This window comes from Cebidichthys violaceus, unplaced genomic scaffold (genome assembly GCF_023349555.1).
Source record: "Cebidichthys violaceus isolate CVI_PGR_0920_01 unplaced genomic scaffold, fCebVio1.0.p SCAF_10, whole genome shotgun sequence".
Classification (NCBI taxonomy): domain Eukaryota; kingdom Metazoa; phylum Chordata; class Actinopteri; order Perciformes; family Stichaeidae; genus Cebidichthys; species Cebidichthys violaceus.
In genome coordinates this window covers 7308613-7329214 of record NW_027176263.1, presented here as the reverse complement: position 1 = coordinate 7329214, position 20602 = coordinate 7308613, and the positions used below count along the sequence as shown (strand labels likewise).

Genomic DNA, 20602 nt, shown 5'->3' with positions numbered 1-20602 from the left:
CACAGGCAAGCACAGAATGGAGTGTAAACTTGTTTTGGATGAGCATTTTCAAGCAATCTGCTCTCGAACTGATAAAAGAAAACACTTGAAGTACTGAAGGTTTTATGTAAAGACAAGCAAAAGTGTGAAATGATCGAGCTTCATGTCAGTTTTGTGAATTAGGAATGATACTTTATAAGCCGAATACATTTGTTTATGAGAAGAGAGAGAAATATTTGCTATCATGAGATGACTACACAAACATCTGTGTACAGATTTTTAAGCAGTAAAATTCCTGATGGAAAATATTCTCTTCGTAACGTTGAGGGCCCTCTGTAGCTCAAAATACAAGCACAATACAAATGTTTACAGATGATAAAATGTTGACTTGTCATAACAGCAGAGTTCTGTGAATTTGGCACTAAAATGTTCTGAAAGATAATATGGAAAAATAAACTGTCAGTATTGGTTTGTCACTTTCGGCTATTGGGAGCAAATAAAATAACTTGCGCCTTTAATTCAACCGACAAAACTACTCTTACTCACATATTTGGTTTCACGTCCCAAGGTTTTTGTAAATGATGAGTTGTTCTGCTGAAAGAAAAAAAGAAAGAGAGAAATATTTGAAACAAAACAGAAGAGTTACAGAAACCACCTATTGGGGAAAAAATCATGCAAATTTATTCTTTGTGGAAACCAGATGGAGGCTTCTTCTTTGTTGGTAGGTAGGTGGGTTGGTAGGTAGATGTTATTACATTTGGGTTAATATTTACAAACTCAAATTGTGTGGAAAAGTGTTGGTCAAACTTTATTTTAAAGTACATTTAAGTTTCAAATGATACAAAATATGTCAGGTAAATGTGAAAACAAGATACCGATTCAAATCAGCATCCATTTAGCTTAGCTTAGCATAAAAACTGTGAACAGCTAGCCAGGCTCTGTCCAAAGGCAATAAAATCCACCTTTCCACACCTCTAAAGATCACCGATTAACATGTTATATATTGTTTAATTCATAAAAAAATCCAAACGTAAAGATGACAAACAGTGTTGCCAACTTGACGACTTTCTCGCTAAATCTGGCGACTTTTCGAACCCTCTTGGTGACTTTTTTTGTCAAAAGCTACTAGCGACAAATCTAGTGACTTTTTCTGGTGTTGTTGGAGACTTTTCTGGTGTTTTGACTCTGACGTGAAATCACGTACCGTTCTATAGTTACTGTCGTGGATTGAGCAGTGGATGTTACTGTGGGCCGCCCTAAAGCACTCACAGCCTCGCACAGCAGTCCCAGCTACAGTCAGAGCAGAGAGGTGACGCTCTCCGCGTCCGACTGCAAATTAATCACGCATGCACTGATCCCACCAAATATTATATATATTTTTTGAACAGAGAAACTCCTGGGTATACGGACTGACAATGCCTCCGTTAGGACGGTGATTAACAATGGAGTCCATAAGAAGTGAGGATCTATTTCAATGGCAAAAAAAGAAAGAAAGAATCAACAGAAGAAAGTACATTTGTAGTTCTAATTAGCCCGTTAAGCCCTAAGCCTTTTTGTAGGCCTCTCCTCGATTTTTGCAACCCATAGTTAAGAGAGTGATTTTCGTCTAAATATAAGGTGTATTTTAATAGTTTTTATAGTGTAGAAAGCTGACACTTGTGAAATGTGTTGTAATTTGTAAATATCAGTATATATGTTACTGGTTAAGACAAAATTAAGATGGAATACAGCACAAATTGAAATTCTTTATCTCCGACTATAAATTAATCCAATTTTGATAAGATATTTTTTTTTAATGTTGTAGTTGAAAGCTTTTATCCTCTCCAGATCATAGCCCAATGGGTTGGAAGTCTCTCTGCACAATGTTTTCTTTGATAAAGTGAAGCATTCAAGAGCTAGAGAGGTTAGAGTGCAGAGATTTCAGCCGAGGTCAACCAAAATGTCATTTGGTTCTAGCTGTTCCATTGTAATTTTATACAGTATATAATTATATATTTCACTTCTTTTATGACTAATAGTGTTCAATCTATCATATGCAGACGTTTGGCATCATTTAGAGAGCCTGGATCCTCTCTGAGCCTGTTTATGTCTGTCATCCATGGGATTTTCTCATCTGGCTTCCACTCCAGGTCTCCTAGCTCAGCCTGTGGTTGGTCGATTTCAGTCAATGGACCCGCCTTAGAAGCGTCTGAGTCCTGGCTATCTAACAAACCCCTTTTGATTGAGTGATTTTGATAGACAGAAGCGTTAGCCAGTAGGGAGTAAAACAGTGGCGCGTCACCTGAACCGTGCGCACAACCTCGCCGGAATTCACACCCATCCCCCTCACGGTCCCTTTGTTATTGGGCCCTTGTTTCTCCGCGGGGACATTTCAGAGACGCACCGGAAATACGTAGAAATATTGTTGACGGAAATAAGCGGAGATATACAGCAGAACAACGAAAAGGTAAGGAGCTTTGGATGATTTTGAAGGATATTACGCATTGTGTTTCTGGTGTTTGTTTGCTCACAGTATTGTGAGGGTTTACCGGAGAGACGATCTGATAGTAGTTCTGGAATCTGTGTCGAATGCTCGTGCTGTTTGATATTTCGGTTGCCTATGCTAACCGTTAGCTTTGTTATGCTAACTCGGAGAAGAGCGACTTATGGCTAGAAATACGTGATTTTGTGATACATCTTTTATTTGCGTACACTATTTGTGTAGAATGATGTTTGGAGTGTGTAAGAATGTCTTAGATTGTTTGTTTTAAGCAGATTTTGAATTTTTTTTTGGAAAATCTTTTTTTTTTTTTTTTTCATTTTCATAATTACATGCAAATGGTCATTTTTGGACGGTAAATGCTACAGCGGACCCGGAATCGGGGGCGTCGGGCTTAACACTACAAATGTACTTAGGGTGTTTTTTTACTCACTTTTTTTACAATTATGCAAATTGGGCAATGACATCATTTAGCGACTTTTAGGACAGCCAATAGCTACTTTCCTTACTGAGGAGTTGGCAACACTGGCTGTAAGCCAGACCATTTTCTGATGTAAAAATACATGAAATGTCAGGCACAACCTCTGTAAAAACACACAGACGTGAGAGTGGTATAAATCCTCTTGTTAGTTTGTCATTCATGTCACGTGCTGTTAAAGCATCATAATTTACCTGCAGACCAACGTCGGTAGTTAATGACCTGGAGGGCTGCTGTGACCGGGATGATTCGCTCTTAAAGGTTGAAAAAATATAAAATCATAATCAATATTACAATTCAACATTTGCATGTTTATTTTTCAAATAATATAACTGAACTCACTGCTGGAATGGAATTTGCCAATAGCTCATCAATAACTGCATAAAGTTCCTCTGACTGTTGCCGGAGCTCAGCAGGTGAACACATCTGTGGAAAATGATTGAAGTTAGCGGACTGCTGTATGAATTCTGCAGTGAAAACCAGCAGTGATGTGTGCAGTAATACCTTAGCGTGGGTGTCTGCAATACCTCTGTCAAATGTTTCACCTCTGTCCAAACTGTCACATGGACTCTCTTCTCTCTCTACCTGCTCATCTATTTCCTGTCAATGCAAAGCAGAGTGGACAGATTGAGCTCTCGACCATGACTGCTGCTAGTCCATGAGGGATTACACAGTGGGCTTAGACAACATTGCAACATCTCCTCCAGACACATTATGTTCATCCACTCTCACAGATCTCCCTCCTCTGCAGCTCAAAGTGTACAACGCTGCAGTGATAACACAGCAATATGCCATGTTTTTTTTACCTCTTTTTGACTGATTTGATTTTTTTTAGTCCTTATGAAATGAGATTTCTGCCAACAAGTTTTTTCAAATACAAATCAAAATGTAATTCTCTTTAAAGCCTGATGATTAGAGATCTGAGATGTATCTTCTTTTTTTAAAGAATATTCCTTTTTTAATACAAACTTTATACCTTAGGAGTTTATTGTTATTTGACATTCATCACATAATGTTCCACATAGTAAAAGCTGAAGTAAATAGCTTTATTGCCTCCATCAAACTTCCATTAGGGCTTCATATGTCTGGATGTTTAACGGGATAAATATGAGTTTGTGGGATTAGAGTCAAACAAATTAACTTACCTGCTGATCCAATAGAAGGGTGTTTGTAGGTATTGCAGCAAGCGATTTGTAGCTTAATTTAATCTTGTATGTCTGGAGTTCATAGAGAGCAAAAAGCAGACAGTTAATATGAATTAATTAACATTTTACATTTCTTCAGGCACAATTAATCTCACACTGCCGCAGGCTACTAATCATGCAAAACAGTCAGCCATGCTCAAGACGCTCGACGGAAAGAACAATACTGACGTGTTTGCCTGCCATCACAGCTGTTCAGGTGGCTCATTTGACTGACTTTTCCACACTGACGGGCAAGACGGCCGAGTCCCACATTGACTTATATTTCCCTGCTTGCACTGAATAAATTGGACTCCTGGTGATTGATAACTTCAAGCATGTATGTCTGGCCTAGAAACCGGAGTTCTAAAAAGCTTCTGTATTGATTTACTGATGATGGGTTTCCTCCTGCTTCAACATATGACATTTCAGATATGTCAATCATTACAAACCAGCAAACAGTTTGAAATCTCTGCAAAGCAAAGATCTGTAAAAACATCAACAAATAAGGAATCTAAATCAGACAGAGAACAGCACTTGATATCCAGCTATCAAGTGAGCAAAGTCTGTTTTTAACTCCATAATGTGGGAGAAGAGTATGTCACAGGGAGCACATTAAATAATATTCTCAGTTTAAACATGCATATGGCAAGCAGAGCGGCTACCTTTCTTTTTTTACCCTCCCTGTCACTGCAGTCTGATATTCCACTCCCAGGCCTTGGGGAGGGCGTGGAGCGCTTGGAGAGAGAAGGGGATGGGGTGAAGTCTCTGATTGGTGGAGCAGGAGAGGGCGTAGGCGTCGGGGAGCTGGTGGGTGACGGCCATCCGGGAAAAGCGATAGGTGTGTAGCAGGAAGGAGTCAGACAGTGAGTTTTGTGAAAACCAGCTGATGCTAAGGGACTTTTGGAATTAGGGCAGCTCCTCCCTGACTCATACCTCCCTGTGGTATTTTGTGCAGGTGACGATGCTGCATCACCGGGTGAGCGTGAATGAGAAGGCTGAAGCCGAGGGGGGCAAACAGGTGGAGATCTCAGTTGCTGAGAAAGCGAGTGAAGCCTTGTGAGAGATGAATTTGGTGGGCGACTCCATTTGTGGGGCACAGAGGTCTCTTGCTCATACATAACTTTAGTGGACGGGGGAATTAGTTTTTTAAGGTTATTATCTATCGGCCCCTTGAGGTGCATGTCAGTGTTGATGGGCTTTAGCTCAGGGGACTTGTGTGTGCGTTGTAGCTTTTTTGAAATTGCATAGTCAATTTCTTCATACTTAGGTGGAGAAACAGATTTGAAGTTTGAGCAAAATAGAGGTGGAGCTCGGGGTAGTGTGGTCTTCACTGCCGGGGGTGAAATAACCTGCTGCCATCTAGGCACACAGCTTGAGCGAATTTGCTCTGAGCATCTTTTCACTTGGGTTTGAGGGCACGTTCTGCTGAGCTCATTTGATCGCACAGGTGGAGGAGCTGTGACACATCTATTAGGCTCCCTGTGATCGTGGCTCTGACTATCTAAAGATGCTGATGAGGAGAACTGAGAGGAAAAGTCAAGGGGAATGGAGGCCACACTGGATGCTGCTGAGCATGCATTACAGAAGGATAGGGTCACAGGATTAACAGGCCAGCAGGGGGTGTAAGGCCTCTGAAGTGCAGAAGACAGGACAGGAAGGCGGCCTTTTCTTAGGATGGCTGTGAGGAGGGAGAGTCGGGTGAGAGGAGGCCGGTGCCGGGGAGGAGGAGGAGGGGATTGGGCACAGACAGAGGAGGACAAACTCTCGCAGGATGAGAAACCAGGGGTGTGAACCAGACTAGAGCCAGGAGCGAGAAAGTGCCTCTTGATCTGGACAACAGCGGGGGAGAAGATGCCAGAGCAGACAGATGAGCAGGGAGAACCGATTCGACTGAAAGAAACAGGAGAGGTTACATAGGAAAGCCGCACAGCCGACCAGCTCTTCTCTCCGTCCGAGCACTCTGAGAGGATGGACTCTCTGGAGGAAGCCGGGGTGGGGAACAGGTCTGCGGAGTTTGTGGGGCTCATTCTGTCTTCTGACACATGCCCTCTATTCACAAAGTAACCAGAGCTAACCTCAGCAAGTCCAGAGGTATCGTGACACTGCTGCTGGGAAATGCCCCTGTGTTTATCAACAGCTGTTTCCATAGAGGCTGTCCCGGCAGCTACGTGGTTGGGGATATTTTCAGATTGAACAGAGACTGAAGGAGAGACTTTGGTTTGAGAGAGGCTCACGTGATCCAGTGAAGGCTGAAAAACAAAAACAAAGTTTTATAAATGTATTGTTATTGTCACTTTAAATTCTTAAAAGCCAGAGTGAAGTATTACAAAATATTAAAGATTTGAAAAGCGCTAAATGTCCACCTTGGACTGTCTCATTAATTTATTTTATCTCTGTACAATGTTAGATGTATGCCAACTTGATCAGTGTATATTTACCTAGTATAGATCCACAGATACACAGTATTTGACACATGCAGATATTAATATTGTAACATGGCAAGTATAAAGCTTTCTGTCAGTGTTTTCAGAGGACATTGAGAGTGCTCATGTTGTACTTACTTGATGTTTTGTTCCTGGTTGGTTTGTGTTTCCTGCTCCTCCCTCTGCAGAGTCTTTGATAAAGACAATCTCTGCTTTTAAAATCTCCCTGTTCGACATGGTCGGCCCGGTAGTCTTCTCATGGGACACAGCGACGTTCTGAAAATGAGGCAAATGTTTAGGAGGATCTGAGCAAGTGAAACCTGAGAAAACCCGAGGTGAACTTCAGCGAGCCTCTTTGAGCTCAGGGGGTGTGCTTGGTTTCACCACACCACATGCCCGACACATATAATCCACATGTACACGCTCATGCTGACGTCAGAGTAGTACAAGCCACATGGGCAGAACTGAACAACTGAGGAGAGGCCTGCCAATACACCTGGTCCCAAATCCTATCAACTTAATTTAATATAAGTGAAAATGTGTTATGTGTCCCAAAACAAATGAAACAAAAGCTTTCAACTTTCTGCAAGATGAATGTGCTTGAAATGATGTTTGAACGATGACAGGGAGTCCAGAGTCTCACAAGTGTGATTGCAAAGTATCGCTGCGTAAACAGCAATAACAAAAAAAATAAATAAATCCTTGACTGACCAGTGACCATCCTCAATTAATTGTTATGTATTGCCTCTGAAATACAGCCGAGTGTAATATAAGAACTGTATTGGTAATAGGTACCTTAGTTGTATTTAAGTATGGTACTTGAGCAAACATTTAACTTAGTTACATTCCACCTGCTTTGATAACCAGGCACTGAAAAAAATATGCCAGCATGTAGTAAACTAAAAAAATTTATATTTTGTTACCAAAAACATGTATTAAATATAACATCTAAATACTTTTCTTCTTGCTGAGAGTTGGATGAGAAGATTGATACCACTCTCAAGTACCCGATTAGATTACCTCAGCGTGAAGACTGGAAACAGGGGGAAACTAATAGCTTAGCTCATTCTAAAGATAACATGCATTCCTTTCTAAAGAACACTGTGTCTGTTGTGGAAGTCTTCAGGTTTCATGGAGCCATCATCTCCAAAGACCTGAAGTGAACTTCAATAACCCTCTAACACCAAAATATCCACCGTTGCCATTATAGATATAGATAAGATAATTTAACAGTTTTTAATGCACATTATACTTTTTAATATGTCATTCATCACTGTCAACATAAATCCTACACTGTGTATATAGTCTAGATACACCTTCACATATACGTACTGTACATAAGCATCCAGCCTATATGTATCAATTCAGTATTTATGTCTTTGCACTATTTGTTTTATTGTTGGTCATTGGTGCTTTTTATAATATATGTTTTTCATTACTTGTGTATCTATTCAATCTATTTTTTACCTTTGTTTGTCCAGCTCTGTTGTCATTCTATTTCTGTCTAAGTACATCCAGAGATATGCAAAAAACAGAGTCAAATTCCTTGTATGTGCACACATACTACTTGGCAAAGAAATGTGATTCTGAAGGTAAATCCACCTACCAACACCTCTACAGCTCACTATATAACATGTTAAACCTCATTTACCGGCTTTTTCTGTTGCCAGTCTTCATGTTAAATTAAGCTACGTGATTATTCAAGATTATCATAATTTACTTTAACTCAACATTGTGAATGATTGTGACTGCAATTTTATATCATTTGCCGAAAACAAATTCAAGCTATTACATTCTATAGAATATGATTCAATTAGTCGTGGTTTATTGTATGAGAATGAATTGGAGTTAATTAAGGAATATTCTAGGGTAATATGAGTGATATTTACGGAGAGCTAAAGGGTAACCGCTTATGACGTGCATCATTACTGAGATGAAGTCCCGCAATTATGGTAATTATGATCTGAAAAAATATATATACGACACCACATGATAATGACACCTTTCAGTTTTTGAAATGAATTAAATAATTCTCTGTGCTTTTCTGTTACCTTACTGTAGATAAGCAGTAATCAAACAAATGAAAGGCAGCTAGAATGACACTTGTTCCCAGGACTGTATTTAACGTGAATGTCAGCTCATGTCACCTATTGTGTGTCAAAAGCAGTTATATATTTAGCACTGAAATCAAATGCAGTTTTTCATGTGTAAACCGATTGACATGTCTTAGGACTGCACATATGATGATACCATAATAACTTTGGACGACTTGCTTGAATCAAAGTTTTCCAAAACACAATCAAATTAAAACTTGCCATTAGAGTAATTTACATGCTCAGTAAGGTCATGTAAGATAGATTAATTACAACTACTTCATCATGAACTCATTATTTTGACTATTTAATCCCATTTGGTATGCTTCTAGCTTTAGGCAAAGTTCTTGACGATTAAGATGTGTTTAATGTATTTTGGTTGTTTCTCATTAGCTGAGATGTGCGTCTTCTGGCACAAAATTGAACAAAATACCTCAGAAAGAATAGTCGTACAGTGTATTTCAGAGAGGAAATATCTGCTACAACTTCAACTAATTTAGTCTGTTTAAAGATGTGTGACGCACATGCGTAGGAATAGAAACGAAACCCTCACATTTGAAGCAGGAAGATGATAGATAGTAGTACCTCATATTTTAAATCAATGTTGGCCACTCAGTATGCAAACTGATAATGGCCACTTGAGGTTATATCATTACTTACTAATTTGAAATACTGCTACGAAGCATCTGCCATTTATTTCCTGTCAATAGGACATATTGAAAAGCACAGGCTGCTGTGAATTGGAGTGGTGGAATAATGAGCTGCCCATTTTCTCCAAGCTAATCCTTCACATTCTGCCGTTTTGTAACTAAATATGGAAGCTGTCTCTCCACAGGGAGTGCTACTCATCCTTCATGCGTTAAAACGGCAAAAAGCAGGTGTAAGAAAGCATTGACCATGTGCCACAACTCCACTCCATAAGTGCATCAGAGGAAAAACAGGTTTCTGTGTAGTCCAACTGCAACGACTGAGATAAGGTTTGCAGACACAGATCCGGTGCAGTGTTGGCTTGTTGTTTGTGATGCTCACAAACAGCTTAAAGATGTTCTTTCCTGGATTTACTCTGAGTAACAGCAGGTGAATGTCAGGCTGCTCTGTTTTCTAGTTAACATGCCAACTGAACCCATCAACCCTTACATATTACATGTATAATTAGCCTACTACATGTACAATAATGTGATTTATTATAAAATTTGCAGTTTTGTGATCATGAAGAGACTATTAACTTTACCTCAGCAGCACAAACTAGCAGAAAAGCACTTTCATACAAAGCAAATAACTCTGAAAGTTGTGTAAGAACGTTTAAATATATATACTGTGTCAAAAATACACTTTTTGCATTCATACAGTTTAATATGTTTAGCAACAGAATATGGAAACAAATCCTCATATGCTGACATAATCTAGTCCTACTTATCAGTAGTGGAAAGGAACTAAGTCTAACATTTACACAACTACTGTACTTAAGTACAATTTTGAGGTATTATGACTTTACTTGAGTAATTTAACTTTATGCTACTTTATACGTCTACTCCCCTACATTTCATAGGGAACTATGACCATCTTGTGATTGCCCCTACCCAGCTTTCTACATATGTAATTAAATTAAATTGTATTATTATAGTCCAATATCACAAATCACCATACAGACTTGTAAAGTTTCAACTGCATCTTGCACGGTTGTCTCTCTCTCTCTCGCGGTCACAAAATCTGTCCACAGACGTATTACTAGTATTACTTCTACTTTGAATTTTTAACATAAAGCATATGTTAAGCCACATGGTTATAGATGAAAATGCCCCTATATAAAGTAGCCTATGGATGAAATTTGCTCCAGGTTAAACTACATGCTGTACATTAATAATACAGCATTATATATATATATATATATATATATATATATATATATATATATATATATATATATATATATATATATATATATATATATATAATGTATATAGTAATATAAACCTCTGAAAGGGACCATTCTGCCCTATGAGTACTTTGACTATTACAAGTCCACGAGAGAAAGATGGAGATAGAGTTTTAGAAGAAAAAGGAACAAATCAAGTGCAAATGATGTTCAAATGAAGACATGGAAGCGAGAAATGAGCACAAAGCCATGCATAGTGACACTCGATCTAACATTGTGCATCTATGAAAGATAATACTCCCTATGCTGAAACACAGGGTTGTTCAGCGCTTTGAGTATTCATATGTTGGTGGTTCACAACATGGAGGTCTGTCACTCGTCTCGGTAAAAGCAATGGGGGAAGTTGAGAAACTACTGGTGCCACCCCGCCAGTGAGAACGCCTTTGAAGTCTGACATCAGGCAGCAGGCGCAGTCCGCTATCCCGAGGCACCCAGAGATGTGCTGCTGCCGTAATGTTGATGCTGGATGAACATCCAAAAGCACATTAACCCCTCAGCAATCGACACTAATGAGGCCCCCACGATGGTTGCTTTCAATAACTTTCTGTTGAACATTTGTAGTTTGGGTGCATTAAAGTAGTCGCAGTATTAAAGTTCCCACATAAAGTTGAGCCCAAGATCAAAGATAGAGAAAAGAACGTGGTATTTGCCTTTTTAATCAGTTATTTTATTTTATTTATTTTGTAGTGTAAAAAACAGACTCTTCTATATAATGCACTCTTATACAATGACCTAAGAAACCTGATTGGTCCACAATTACTTACTAAGTATCTGATCATCAAACAAAATGTACATGCAAGAGAGAGTGAATCTGATTTGATCCCCTGAGGTTGTTCAGGAATATATATATATTGTTTGATATTGCTATACACATCTTGAAACAACATGATGTATCGATATGTGCTGTGTGAGTCAGGCGCCTGGAATACAAAATAATTGGATGTCAAATCACATCAATCAATGATGTTCATTCCCACTAGTGTCAAAACATTTGTGGAAAACGTACTCAAGATAAGTTTGATTATTATTTTGTGTTATTTCTCCTTGAGGATGAGTCACACTGACAGCTGTTCCACCGGCTGAGAAGAAAGTTGTGGTGTATTTGCTAAAATGCTGCAGGTAAGAGTGAGATTGATTCTTCCCCAGAGGCAAAATGTTGTCCTTTAACCTTTAAGCCACTGACATGATTGGTCCCTAATAACTAGGGTCATTTGAAAAGGCTTAAAAGTAGTCAAATTATATTTTCTGACTTATAGACTTATCACCTATCACTCTTTCTCTGTGTGTGTGTGTGTGTGTGTGTGTGTGTGTGTGTGTGTGTGTGTGTGTGTGTGTGTGTGTGTGTGTGTGTGTGTGCGCTGCTGTACCTTACTTGGTTTTCCTGTCAGAGCTCCAGATCTCTCCTCCTCAGTAACAATGCTTTTAATTGGTAATGTCTGCACCACTGGCACAAATGTGAAAATAGAAGACTTAGATGGCACTCCTATTGAAACCTGTAAAAACAGACAGAAGAGGAACAAATCGTCATTTTTGTTACAAGCACTTCATAATAATGTTCCAGTCATTTTCCTGTTAAGCACAAACACTTGATGAGTCAAGCATTATGGGACTTCTGGGATATTTTCTCCTCAAAATCCTTGTTTCAGTCACTCACTCTTCTTCTCACAGTGAAATACCATTAAATTTTAGATTTAGAATATCTTATTTCTTTCTGCCTCACAGGGTTGTGTAAATGTTCCTCGCCACTAAAGGCCATAATCACACAATCACAAAGTAATTTAGCACCCTCTAGATCAAAGCCTCAGCGCAGCCAGACTCAATAAGGAGTAATGAGTTGCAATTAAATCAGCTCATGTACTCGTCTGCATAAGAATGCATTCACACCAGATTAGACGTTGAGGCGACGATGTGGTAGTGGCACTAATGGTCTGAGTGATTGCACAACAATGAATGTCTTTTGTATCCTAATGGCTGGGTTTTACAGCTCTGGATTGCCGGTGTTGTGATCGATCACTGAAGCAGTGTCAGGTTGCATTTATCCAAAAGAGACTTTCCTGCATTCTTTCCTGCACCCCCTGCGGCCCCCATTGCCACAGTCCACACGCACTACCCACATTCAAAATGAATGGGAGGACTGGCATTTCGCTGTACAGCCGGATCTGATGTGAATGCAGCCCTGAATATTACACAGAAGCTCTGTATAAATAAGCCAATGATGCTTCTTTGAGTTCTTTGAGGTTTTACCATGGTGACTAAAACTTTGAAGCTTTGAAATACATGGGTTGTTTCCACTGCAGGAAAAATACAACCCACCAAATCTGGGACCGAGTTCATGGGACAAAATTTTAGCACTGTTTCACAGGTGATACTAAAAGTTCCAGGTATTCTCGCAGCATGGCTGGCAGTGATATCAATCATATAACTATTTACTGTTTCCATACAAAAATCATAAGACAGGCTGTTCCAATCTTTATGCTAAAGCCTTCTCTGTAATAAAGAAAATAAGCCAAAATGTTGAGAGATTAATTTAACAAGGACGAAATACACCAGCATAACCGCCGGTAAAACTAAATAACAAGATATCGCGTGTTAAGCTGTAGAGATGCTGGTAGACAGATTTTGTTACCTACAGAGCCAGGCTAGCTGTTTCCCATTGTTTTCTGTCTTTATGCTAAGCTAACTGGATCTAGCTGGCTCTAAACAATCAGAGACGAGAGAGGTATTGGTCTTCTATCTCTTTGCAAGAGAAGCAAATACATGTTCTCCCAAAATGTTTTTTTAAGCATCTGTCCATGTAGACTTGTAGATTATATCCTACTGTTTGCGTCTGGTTACTGCAATGAATGTAGATTTACATGAACACCATTACAGTATAAACAAAATTGACTTCACATTGTGTGACATCTTACTTCATGGCTAACTTTGTCATATTTGCACCAATTTTCGAGTGATCACAATAGTTTACAATGAAAGCACTGCCAGGCAGTTTTACATTCAGCTGGTGCAGCAACTCCTGACTGATGCCCAGCTTTTAGCACCCTGGATGTCATTTTTATCACATGACTACTAAAAGTAGCTTTATCTAAATATCCATAATCAGTACTTTCATTGCCAAACAGACATGTGGTGTCATCTGTAAAACAAATGGAAAACCACTTTGGTGTTATCTTTATAAGACCTTCAACAAGCAGGTCCATACTGTGAAACCTCTGTACTGTCCTTTTTCTGAGCCTGCATTCAGTGCAGCTTTCACACTATCAGCAATAATGGGTCGATTTTCACCGGGGCAAAGCGACGAAGAGGTCGAGCTGCGAATTGTGGTGGGTAAAAGCTTCGCCCCATATATGAAAGACAAGCAACATGTCGCTGTGATTATAATCTCGAAGGAAGTAGAGCTGTAAAATTATAATACAAGGGGAAAACCAATATGCTTCCAATTACTAAGCTTAAATTGCAGAAAGATTGTGCTGAGCCACTCTATATGTTGTACATAAATGCGAGCAATGCAAAGGCTTCAATTTGTTAAAATAGCGACACAGTTCCCATCGCTGTTTCCCATCGCTGTTTCAGTGGCATTTCATAGTCTGGATGTGTGAAAACATATCCCATTTATTTTCACTTCAGCAATCACTGCACACACTCATCAAAGTACTTCTGCTGCTTACTATTCACGATTCTTCTCTCCACAGTGTTAACAGGTCATCTGCAAAATGAAAACTGGTAAGGCCCCCAACATTTTCTTATATAATCAGTGGAGGTTATTGTAACGCATACTTGAGACTCTATTAAAAAGAGACTTCACAGCCTCTGCTGGTTGACGTAGACTCAGTCAAAGAATAAGCAAATGTTTCGTTTTCACCTTTCATCTCAGAGATCCAGTGCAGTCCAACAAGCCAGCCTGGGTCTTAAATAATAATGAGTGGCAAGTTAAAACCAGGGTTGGTAATTTTAAAAAAACGGGGGTTTTTTGCATCAATAAATCAAATGCTCTGACAAAGAAAAGAAAACTATCCAGGCTTTCGCAGGACTGTAATAAGTCTGTCCAATAATGTCCTTCATTACACTCATTACCTGTCTGCCCACTTGTACGTGCACTCACTGCATGTCACCCGAGTCTTCTTCAAGTTGCTAGCGTAACAGCCGTGAGTATTAACAACAGCAATGTTCGTTGTTTACGTTTATAATGATAATTTTAGGGGATGATGATTTTAGGGACGAGCTGTCAGTGTTGCCCACTTGGCAACTGTTGGAGCTATGCTGCTAGAGTTGGCAACACTGAGCTGGGATTTTCAGAGGGAAATTTCTTTAAATCTAGTTTACTCTTGCTAATTTCTCAAGATTACCAACCATAGCAACATTTTAAAAGATTATCAGATGCTGAACTTGAAAATGACTTGACTGCAATTGCAGACAATTTCTGTTTCAAAAATACACCTCACCCTGGTATCTACCCTACTACAGTAGTTCATCTGAGGAGAAATAAATATTTGAAACGATTGTCTCGTGGCCTGTGCAGCCTCCTGCACCTGACACCGGAGGATTCATAACTGCTTTTGAGATCATTGTTCTCTCTCTTTAAATAAGTCAATGCATTATGTCATACACTAGAAGAGTAGGTCATCCATGAGTGCTACATTATACTTTAAATGTTGGAGGAAGATAGTGTCTGTTGGAAGCTTAGAAGCATGGCTATTAAACAGGTGGCACATCATTGCTGTTGCACTTTGCTTTATTTACTCATTGTCCAAGCTCAGGTAATTACAACACCCTACACATGAAGGAGGCATATTTGGCGAGTGTGTTTTTGACATAGTGAACATATTCAGATATAGTGAATGAAAGAGCTACAGAACTGGCAATACAAACAATGTTGAGGTCTTATCTGCTGGATAGATAAAGAAAAAAAGCATGTCTAGTCTAGTGAGGTTTTGGCTCGCAGGTCGACATCAAAGAAAGAAAAGCTGCCAACTCATATGCAATATTTTAGTTTTCAAGACATTGAGATTCAAAAGGAAGAAATAACATCTGGATTTAAATGAGGCAATAGGACAAATGTGCAGTCTTATCAGCTGTCAAAACATTTCTGTTTGCCTTGAATGTCAAAAACCCTAATCCTATCTACTGTATGTGTCCGGGTATTAAAATAACTGCAGGCCCCAGATCATGTCTTTTCTGCCAAAATCATTATATTTTATCAATCAAATGTGGCGTTTTGACGGCAATACAGTATATATATATATATATATATATATATATATATATATATACCCCCATCAGTTTTTGGATTATTACTGTGGCTTTTCTGATGTGTATATATATAAATATATATATATACATACATACACACTTTACTTAACCAGATAATATTTATGATGGGTTAAAAAAACAAACATAATAGATATAGATTTAAATACTCAACAGCATATGAAATAGTCGGAATTCGCACCATACTGTATTTACCATTTGCATCCTTATATAATAATCATTTAATACCGACATGGGCCATTCTGCCTTTACAATGAATAGTTTTATTTTTAATATTTACCTGTAATGGAGTATTTGTACATTGTCAAATAACTGACGAATACTTCTTCTACCACTTTCCTTAACACCATGCCATCCATGTTCTTTGTGTCATGACACCTAGTTCCTGAGCTTGAGCAGATTGGCTTTCACGCCTGAGGGCCAAGATACTTAACTAAGTGATACCAGCGTATCTAAAATCAGCTATAAATAAATAAAGACAACAAATGCCTCGGCTAAAATAATCATGTGCCATCTTATAAACTTGTTTATGTTTTCATGCTCTTATGCAACCTCCTTGTTTGCTTGTCCTCTGTAGTCAAAGCAGAGTAAATTTACACTGTGAAAGGTCAAAGCCAGCATTTCCTCCTTGCCCATCAGAGCCCTCTTAAATGTTTGATTGCGTTGAGTGCTGAGGTCATGCCGTCCTCACAGATCACATTTCCAACCACCACTGGCTCACATGGGCTACATGTCACCTTACTGTGTGAGTGCTCTCACTCACACAGTTATTTCATGTTGCATGTCAGACTCGTCCCAAAGAGCAAATACAAGCAGTACTAAATCATTTTTTTTAAGCAGACCACCCAATGTGGGGACCTTTAAAAAAACGGACACTCATAAACAGTTAGCAACCACAAAGTGGCAAATATAAAGGAAACAAACTACTAAATGAATGCAAAGGATGTTATTCCTTCTCCAATGCTTACTCTGTAGAAGCTGCTATACAAAACATAAGTTCAACTTTAAGCAGCGCTCTACAATTTAATAGTCACTGATTTGTTTGCCCTTAATGATGCTAAGTTCAGTGCCACATTGAGCATGTGAGCTATTCCTTTTTAAAGGACGTAATTGCTGTTGTAAATCCGAAACCGCCATGCTCCACATGTTAAAATACATATCTGAGCGGCTCACGTTGTGCCACAGTAAAAGCATAAACAGTTGGGTGTGTCACTAAGTAAAGAGTTTAATTACAGACAAACACACTACCCCTCCCTCCAGAGTAGATAGGGCGTGCAAATATAGCCCACTGCCAGCTGCTACCGAGCACATTGGGTTATCTCTCTCAGATTATAAACAAATGCTTTCATTCCCAGTCACATACGCAAGGACAAGAACCACAACAAAAATGCATGTAATTTTCAAGAGCAGCATATAAGTAAGAAAATGACAGTGTGAGTGAATAAAGATTGCTTGTTCAACATCAGAATTACTCACATTTTTTAAAGGTAAAATATTCTGTGAATATTTGTATAATGCATTATAAAAAAGTAACTATATGACCTTGCAGTGCAAAGATAAGTTAAAACATGATTTAAAAGTGAAGCATATACTCATTCACATGCAATTTTCACAACATATATTTACATTCATTCTTGTGACTTTTCTGTGCTTTTAAATTCATTCGAAAGCAGTTTGGTAACATATTTATCCTACAGGAAATAAGAGGATGGATCAAATAGCAGCGTCTGACTATATACTGCGTCTATATGTTTATGTGTGAAAGCCTGGAAGGTGGCAGCGGGTGGTAGAGGGAGCAATGGGGGACTAATAGTGCTGATGGATTAAAACCAAATTCTTTAGCTGGTTTCATTTTCCAGAAGGATTTAGCTTTTGGGTAAAATTCATCTAACAACTTTAAAGCCAGAACCAACTACAAAGGTCAGGAGTCGGAAAGAAAGAACAGTTATATTACTTCAGCCTCACAGGTCTTTTATCTGGTGCACAGTTTCAAAAGAAATACATGTATTTCCAAACCCTCTTACCTTCCCCAGACTGTTGTTCAAACTGTCCATTTCTGCTTCAAATGCCTCTCCATCCAGAAGTGTTGTGCATCCACAATTCAGGAAATATCTTGATGATGATGATCAAAGCACATACGGAAAGCAAGATGCACACTTTTCAGCCCGACTCACAAAGTTCAAAGTGTATTACTGTTGGTGTGTGTAGCGCCCTGCAGATTTCCTTTTATAGACACATAATATCCACAAATAGCTTGCAGACAGCAGTCAGCCTGCTGGGCACCAGTAACAATGTCTACACTTAGTGCTACAAACAACACCGCTCTGTGTCTATGGAAAGATTTATTGTTCAATTGCAACACTTTTAATCTCCAATCCCTGAACAACACAAAAATTGTGTATTCCCCCCCAGCAAGAGGCCTTGATATATTATATACTGCTACAAAATGACTGACATAAGGCTGAAAACATGACAAATATCTTGGCTGACTGAGCTCGGATCATAAATAAGAGAGGTGGAGATGATTATTGATCGGGAAATGAGAAAAACCTTCAAAGAAAATGTGTGTTGCCATACATCATAACATCATATCAAACATTCATGAAACATGCATGCCTTATTTATTAATCAAGAACACTATTTTTAAATTCATGAGAAATATAAGATGTTCATTCAGTCTCCAGATAACATGAACCTCTGCCAGCCAGCAAACTGACATGACAAATATATCTTAGCATGTTTCCAATAATGACTTATCGGGGTGCTTGAAACAAATACATTTTCTTGCTTGTTTGAATCTGCATCGACTTCTCTGTTCCCTTATCAGTGAGTGAAAGCAGACCTCTGGAGTGGATGCTAATCCTTTAAGTACACTACATTCTTTATTCCAGTCACAGCTGTTCTTGTCTATTTCCACCCTGCTGTCTCCTGTCTCTCTGTCTCACTGTGGCAGCCGCACACAGAAAGAAATTACCATACGACTAAGCTTTACACCGACACCGCCGCCTGGTCCTCTCTAGTTTACCTCTGGTGTTGTAAACTCTCTGGAGTTTTATGAGTGTATATTGTGAGGGGCTCGTGATGAAAAGCATCTGACAAGTGCCTGAAATGTAAATATGTAAGCGCCCTTGATAGCAGCAAATTTTAAATTATAGCCTTAAACCATTACCTGATTTTCATATAATCCTAACCCCCCCACCCCCGATTGATATCCGGTATCAGTTTGCTTTGATTTCTGGCATGTAACGTGTGACACTCAGTATTAGCTTTTAGCTCAAAGGAAATTTGGAATACTGGAATACTATATTTAGCAATTAGTTCACACCAGCAGAGATAAGCCTCAAAGGCGATCCACTGTTTTAATGAGTTTAATAAGCATAATACTAAATTGTTTGGTTTAACTGCTAGAGTCCAAATGTGCGGTATTTATCAAAATGTAATGAAATAAATGTCACCTATTAAAAGAAACCCACACACAGAGAAACAAAACAAATTAAATACAAGTTTGTGAAAAGTGACCTTAGACTGTTGGGCGATATGATGGGATTGACGTTCAAAACGATATGGTTGGCCACTAAATAATTGTCCTCACATGTCCACGATAATATAAGATAATATTTAATTATGCAACACCTGTTAAACATTTTGCTTAATCAGTGTTTTCTACAGGACTATGTTGGGTAGACCTTGGAACATCTCGTACTTTGAAGATGCTATATAGAACTTTTCGGTTGATATTGGCAGTCCCTGTGAACAAAATTGGTAGTGTTCTGCAGTCCCATTAGAAAACCTCTTATTTTACTGCAGCAGGGTCTGCCAGTCTGCTCTACTCAGTCCTGTTTCTGGTTCTCCTATTCGTCCCTTTCCTCCAGCGGGCCCAGCAATACGGCATGGGCCTCCACACTGCGGCGGGCTGGTTGCTGCCGGAGGCCCCGCTGGAGTCTGAGCGGAAGGAGCTTCTGGTAAACCTGCATGATTTCATCTAATATTGCGCAGAATCTGACCCCATGGCACTGATAACAAGCATTAGAAAATAATTATATACAAATAGCCTATCTTCTCGCTTATGGTCTTGTTCACTCATATAGGTCATATGGGTGACCGTGGCTAAGTGGAGAGCAGGGCTGCCTTGTCTACGTGTATAGATAGATACTGAATTGTAAGTCGCTTTGGATAAAAGCGTCTGCTAAATGACCGTAATGTAATATAAAGGCATCCATTCTAAATTGAGACCGTTTCGTAACCAGATAAAAGCTCCTCACAGTAGCTTTAAGTATTGATGACAATACTTTGTACTTTTACTTCAGGTCAATCCAGGTCTGGTAGATTCCCAAGATCGCCGCAGATGGAGCTCAGACGACAGGCTACACTGGTAAACAAAACAGTAGGGCAAGGAGCTGGGGGGTCTCACAGCAGGGAGCAAAGGCACAGTAAGCACCAAGTTCACGCCGCTGAGTAGCATCGAAGTCTAGGGGATAGGTGCTGTAAAGCTGACAAGGACTGAGCCACTAGCCACTTTCACAGCCGAACATGAGCCGACCACTGCAGAGGAAATAAGTAGAGGGCCAGCTAGCCCACCTGCTGAGAAGTGCAAAAATATTTTCAGTTCATTATGAAACTGTTGCAGGAAGAAATAGACGCTGGTGGGCTGCCAGAGCCTTGGTAATAAATGGGAAACGCTGGCTATATTCAGTCCCTGTCTCTCTTTTTCTCTTACTTATAGCTATAGTGTATAAAAGAAGTAACATAAATGTAATTTATGGTG

General features: G+C 39.2%; 1 protein-coding gene across 4 annotated transcripts in view; it reads right to left on the bottom strand.

The window, feature by feature from the left end:
• mlip (muscular LMNA-interacting protein) overlaps positions 1–18020 on the bottom strand; it is a 32905-nt gene extending 14885 nt beyond the window's left edge. For 2 of the 4 annotated variants that reach the window (XM_068723798.1, XM_068723782.1), the window contains exons 1-9: positions 17862–18020; positions 11940–12065; positions 6682–6819; positions 4783–6369; positions 4082–4153; positions 3441–3536; positions 3279–3362; positions 3131–3190; positions 526–573 (exon numbers count right to left, since the gene is read on the bottom strand). In XM_068723798.1, the coding sequence (XP_068579899.1) occupies positions 526–573; positions 3131–3190; positions 3279–3362; positions 3441–3536; positions 4082–4153; positions 4783–6369; positions 6682–6819; positions 11940–12065; positions 17862–17891 (2241 nt within the window). In that variant the 5' untranslated portion in view covers positions 17892–18020. Of the gene's footprint in view, positions 1–525; positions 574–3130; positions 3191–3278; positions 3363–3440; positions 3537–4081; positions 4154–4782; positions 6370–6681; positions 6820–11939; positions 12066–17861 lie in introns of those variants that run through there. The other 2 variants (XM_068723790.1, XM_068723806.1) reach the window with 2 other exon arrangements.
• Between the last annotated feature and the right edge of the window lie 2582 nt (positions 18021–20602).